Source organism: Populus trichocarpa, chromosome 1 (assembly GCF_000002775.5).
Source record: "Populus trichocarpa isolate Nisqually-1 chromosome 1, P.trichocarpa_v4.1, whole genome shotgun sequence".
In the NCBI taxonomy this organism is placed as follows: domain Eukaryota; kingdom Viridiplantae; phylum Streptophyta; class Magnoliopsida; order Malpighiales; family Salicaceae; genus Populus; species Populus trichocarpa.
In genome coordinates, this window is record NC_037285.2 from 14,635,942 (window position 1) to 14,641,381 (window position 5,440).

At 37.6% G+C, this 5,440-nt stretch overlaps 1 protein-coding gene across 1 annotated transcript; it reads right to left on the minus strand.

The window, feature by feature from the left end:
* Positions 1 to 3,303: 3,303 nt before the first annotated feature.
* LOC7490951 (protein BIG GRAIN 1-like B) lies at positions 3,304 to 5,130 on the minus strand. Its single transcript, XM_024599429.2, has one exon. It carries the CDS (start codon positions 4,725 to 4,727, stop codon positions 3,357 to 3,359), a length of 1,371 nt encoding a protein of 456 aa, XP_024455197.2. The 5' UTR covers positions 4,728 to 5,130; the 3' UTR covers positions 3,304 to 3,356.
* Positions 5,131 to 5,440: the final 310 nt, after the last annotated feature.

Sequence of the window (5,440 nt, forward strand, 5' to 3'; positions counted from 1 at the left end):
TGGAGCATTAAGACGCGACTGCTATGAAGGAGCAGAGGGCATGCGCAGGTTCCGGGAACAAGTTGACTCTTGTCGAGGTGGTAAGCTCAGTAATGACATTGTAATATTCAGAGTATGAAGATAGAGATGGATCAACCTTTAATGGGCTGCCCCCATGGTTAAAGGTGGAGAGCTACCTGGACTCTTGAGACTAAGAGCAGGAGACTCACGGAGAAGTAAGGCGTGGTTCCTAGGGAGGAACAGAAGGCAGACGCAACTCCGGGATGAGTAAACTCTTGAAAGAGTGGTGAGCTAGTGATCACATTGAAATACTCAATGACTGTCGCACTTGGGAATATCCGTTTGAGGGGGTGTTGTAAGCCTTGATGTAAGGCTTGATAAATCATTTCGGGCCAAGCATGGTTGATATGCTTGAAAGGGGATGTTGTTCCAGAGACAAGCGTTAAACAATATTCAGATGAGATGTGACAAACCATCTGGTTGAAGTGATCCTTTGGAGTGAGCAAAGGGGTGCTTGGTGACTCTAGTGATTGAAAGGTTTGGCAAGTACCTGTAAACTTGGCCACGGATGCTCTTAGAATTGTAAGCTTGGAAGAGCTGCAGAATACAAGCATGTGCTGAAGAAGCAAGAGGATAATTGCCCATATAAATGGCAAAGGGGGTAATTGTTAGGATTGTTGCCATTAATATGCAGCAATCATAGAGCATCTACAGCCTATCTTCTAGAAGAGGATGGCTGCCATTGTCATAGAGTCAAAGAGGGCTGCTAGTGCAACCACCATTGTTGAAGATGAGTTGGAGTTCGTGGCCACCATTGTTGACAAAAGAGCAAGAGAAGCTGCCATGGATGCCTATAAATAAAGGCATACCTTAGAGAGCAAAATGAGATTGAGAGTGCAGCCAAAGATGTGAGAAATATAGGAGAGAGTGGGCTGCCAAGGGCTGCCAGGAGTAGCTGTCATTGCAGCACTGAGAAGAGAAAAATAGAGTGAGGTTGATAGTTGCCAAAGAGGGGATGATTCCTCCTCCTCTATTGTTGTAAATCTTGTTCTCTCCCTATATAATGCAATGGCTTCTTCCGTGGATGTAGGCGGTTTGTCGAATCACTTTAAATATTGTGTCAGTGTGCTTAGCCTCCAATGGGCAAATATCAGAACATCACCGGTCGGAGTTCCCTATAGATATTGCTACCATTGTTAGAGGGAAACTACATCCAAGAGAATGAACAGGTGATGACGCAAAAAATACAGGTGGAGGTGCCATTGAAAAACCTGACGCGGGTTGCATAATTGAAGAATTAGCAGGGAACAGGAAGTGATGCAGCTAGCGTGTTTGCTGTAAGAAGAGGAGAGGATTGAGCTGCGGTAGGGTCCATGAGGATAAGAGGGAGGCGCCGATTGTAGATGGAAGCCCTTTCGAAAGTATAATGCTCTGATACCAAGTTGAAGTTTAAAGGAGAAGGAGTCTTAGAATATATTTTGGAGGCTGTAATGTGTTGTGTGGAGCACTCCCCTTTTATATATATATATATATATATATATATATATATATATATATATATATATGGATGTAAGGTTGTACATAATACTAACCATGTAGTATACTACATATGATTAGAAACCTATATAAGGTAAATATAAGATAAGTATAAATATACATAATAACATTCCATAATAATGTGCAACGCAATTTAGAGGTTGTAAGATCGAGTTGAGGGAGGTGTGCTCCATTTTCTTTGCAGCAAGTACAAACACCAATCATTTATGCTTTTTTTTTTTCAAAAAAATTAGGCCAAGCTCACGCACGCTTAGCCTATTACTAGCAAGCCAATCGTTGGGATAGTCTTTTTCTTTGTTTTTTTTAATTGTTTTTGGTTTTGTTTTTACCCTCATAAAAAAATTTAACAGATTCACTTACTCTTCAGTTTTAACATGATTTTTGAATACTATTATAATTTTTTATTTAAATTTTAATATTTTTTTCAATTATTATATATCTAATATGAAAATAATAATACTAATAATAAATTATTCATAAAAATCTGATTCAAAGTGTTTTCTTATTCCTAGAAATTTCAAAAATATGTTTAACATGATTTTATCACATTTATGATTTGTTTTTAGTTTTCAATCACACTTAAAATATTGACATACTATTTTGATTTTTAAAAAAGATTTTTTTAACAACCATAAAATATTTTTCTTTTAAGAGAACCAATGATTACAGTTAAAAACATTATATTAGCTAAAATAAGTATCTTGAAGGGAAACAAAATTCAAAGAGATTATATCGGCGAGTTTATTAATAATACCAAATAATTTTATGATTGTTGTTTTAGATCTATAAAAATTTTGATCCCCGCAGGAAAGCGTGGGTCTATAAACTAGTTCTTTTACTATATCTCATGTGCACGAGACAGGATTAAATATTAAATAAAACACAAATGGAGTACTGATTTGAAAATGAAATTTGCGAGGCGGCTGCTGCATCGTTTAGCTAATTGTGGAGAAAAACACGTCAAAAACTTGAAAACCATGCTTATTAGCTTACAAGCAATCAAAATTGACATCCAGGCTTAAAGGATCAAATATTAGATCCTATGTCTACATCTTTGGAGACCATACATGGATCGATCTTCCTCTTCTTTTTCCCCCACTAACTTCATCAATATACCTTGTCTTTTAGTCTCAGAACCATTAACTACTACCTCCACCGGAAAATTACATCCCGGCCATTAACTCGAATGGAAATAACTCAATAGAAAATCAAAGCTCCCATAACTTGTTTTTTATTTTTTTTTAACTGGAAAACTCAATAGATATATATCATGTTGCATGCACATAAGACGGACAGTTCTTCCTCGATTACCTATTTATTCCTTTAGAGTTTTGATCAAGAATTTTTAGAAAATAATCCAAGTTTTAACGGATGGAGGATCATGGCTAATAACGAATTGGGTGAGGTAGTGTTATTTTGAAGGGAAAAAAAGGACCCACTTAATATTCAGGAAGGAAAAAAGGTAGCTGATCCTTCTCCCTTGCAGTGGATGACAGAGTTAGAAAATCTGCCTATGCTTTTGACTTCGCCATCTTTACCCTTTTGTTTGATTTTTCCCATCTCAAGTGGGAACAAGCTTGTAGAAACTGGAGCCACTTCCTGCTTTACTTTCTTCATCTCTCTTTATATGAATATAATGATCACGGTCTTTTGTGCACATATTAATATCTTAGTTTCTCTTTGAAAATCTATCTAATTTGATTCTCTTTAATAATAAAAAGAAAAAACAAAGAGAAATCTTATTCCTTGATGTAAACCCCCGCACCATTCATTAAAAAAGTTTCTTTTTTTTTTTAGAATTACAGGAATAAGCCATTAGCAATGGCTCGATTAGTACCCAGATGAGTTGTTTCATACACAGGCAATTCTTCTCTATACCTCTCTATTCCAACAACAGAAAGATTATCTAATTCAAACAAATCAGAACTTGCACAACTTGCTATATCATCATCGTCATCAGATTCTTCTTCCTCTTCCTCACTACACACTTGATGAGTATTGTCATTGCAAAGATCAGTACTCATATGATCAAACTGCTCTTCCTTCTTCTTTTGATAGTTCTTTAAGAGATCCCTTGCAACTTCCTCGATTCGGCGATTTTCATTCATGACATGCAACTTAAGCTCTTCATCACTTGTGGGACAGTTGTTTCTTGTAGCAGTTGTAACTGCAGCTGCCACTAAAGTACTACTCATCTCTTGACGATCACTTCCATATAGATTCTTATGCCCACAAGGCCTACAATCTTCATCAACAATCACACTAACAGGATAGAACCTCACTGACCTTTTGGCTCCATTGTTGCTACTCAATTTCCCACCTCTTGAAGAAGGGGTTTTGCTCAAGCAAGACCTTGAAAATGAAGAGGCTGAAGAGCATGTAGATGCTTGCTCAGACTTTAACTTCCGCTCTTCGTAACTTCCACCCGGCGTCGTAATCTTGGCCTTCTTTGCATTGCCTGTAGTGAAAAGAGAGTTAAGAAAGCTCGCAAGCCTGCGGCCAGGCGATATAGGCTGCTTGACCTTCTTGAGATCACCATAAATCTTTAAGGCCTTTGATTTTGTCTTGACAAAACTGCCTTCAGGTTTTGCCTTCTGGTTTGGTGCGTAATTCCTCTCATGATGTTGAAACGTATCGGTTTGATGAAGATCTTCACGTCTTTGGTATTTCTCTGGCCTAGCAGAAATGCTGGTTCTGACAGGCTTAGGCCTTTGCATGGTGTAACTAGTTGTTGATGATCTTGATGAGTTGACACCATAAATTGATTCGGATTCTGAAGATGAAAAAACACCACCACAGCTAGATTCTGAGGAACTCGAGCTTGAATTTAACAGCACAGAATCTAGATCTTTTCGAGATTTCTTGTCGAAATCAGCCATGGATTTTCTCCTAACGGAGACCTTCTCATGGCTAACTTTCTTCTCCATCCACTTCTCTATCATGCATGCTCTTTGCAAACTTGTCATTTCTTCACCTTTAAAGCCATGATTGATCTCATGTTTCTTTCTCATGGTTTCTCTGTAGAAAATCAGCTGCTCTTCTTCTCCTTTGCCATTGCCAGACTCATCTATGGAACGGTAGATAACATCAAGAAGAGTAGAGGAGAAAGATGGGTTCTGCCTTTGGTGTCTATACCTATCATCTCTTAGTGGTTTCTCCCATCTATCCATGTTATATCTTTATAGAGAATGTTGTTTGAAGTACAGTAGTACTACACAAGAAATAGTAGCAAATTGAATGATATTGTTTTATCTTTGTTGTCTGCTTCAAATAGTGTTAAAAGCTGGGGGAGAGAGAGGTAAAGAAAGTAAAGGAGATGATAATGGAAGCCAGAATGATTATGTGAAAGAGAAAACCAAGACAAAACAGACTGGAACTCTGGTCCTTTTGCTCTCTCACTATGAGAAATATAAAAGACAAACGAACAAAGCGGACATATTCATTGTTGTATGCTCGATGGCTTAAAGAGAGAAGAGAGTAGAGAGTAGAGAGAGAGAGTGTAATGAAAGCCAAAAGCCACGCCTATGAAGGAGGAGGATAGGGGGAGATGATTGAGAATTGGTTGCAGAGAGTTTCTGTGCTTTCTTTTCTTTCTCATGCTCTTATAAGGCCACGCACACTCTCTCTCTTCCAGGTGGGGCCAATGCTTGGTTGGAAGTGGTGACGTGGAATATCAATTATTAATTAACGAGATAGCAAGAAATTAATTACGATTGTAATTACTACAACACTTTTGTTTACTGTGTGTCTACACTTTGTTTCTTCTCACATGAAGTGACATAAGATCCTTGCTTTTTTCTTGCATTTGCTAGAAAGAAAAGAAAGGGGATTAACTTCTTAATGTGCGTGATTAGGCATACATGTTCTTTTTTTAATTTTTATT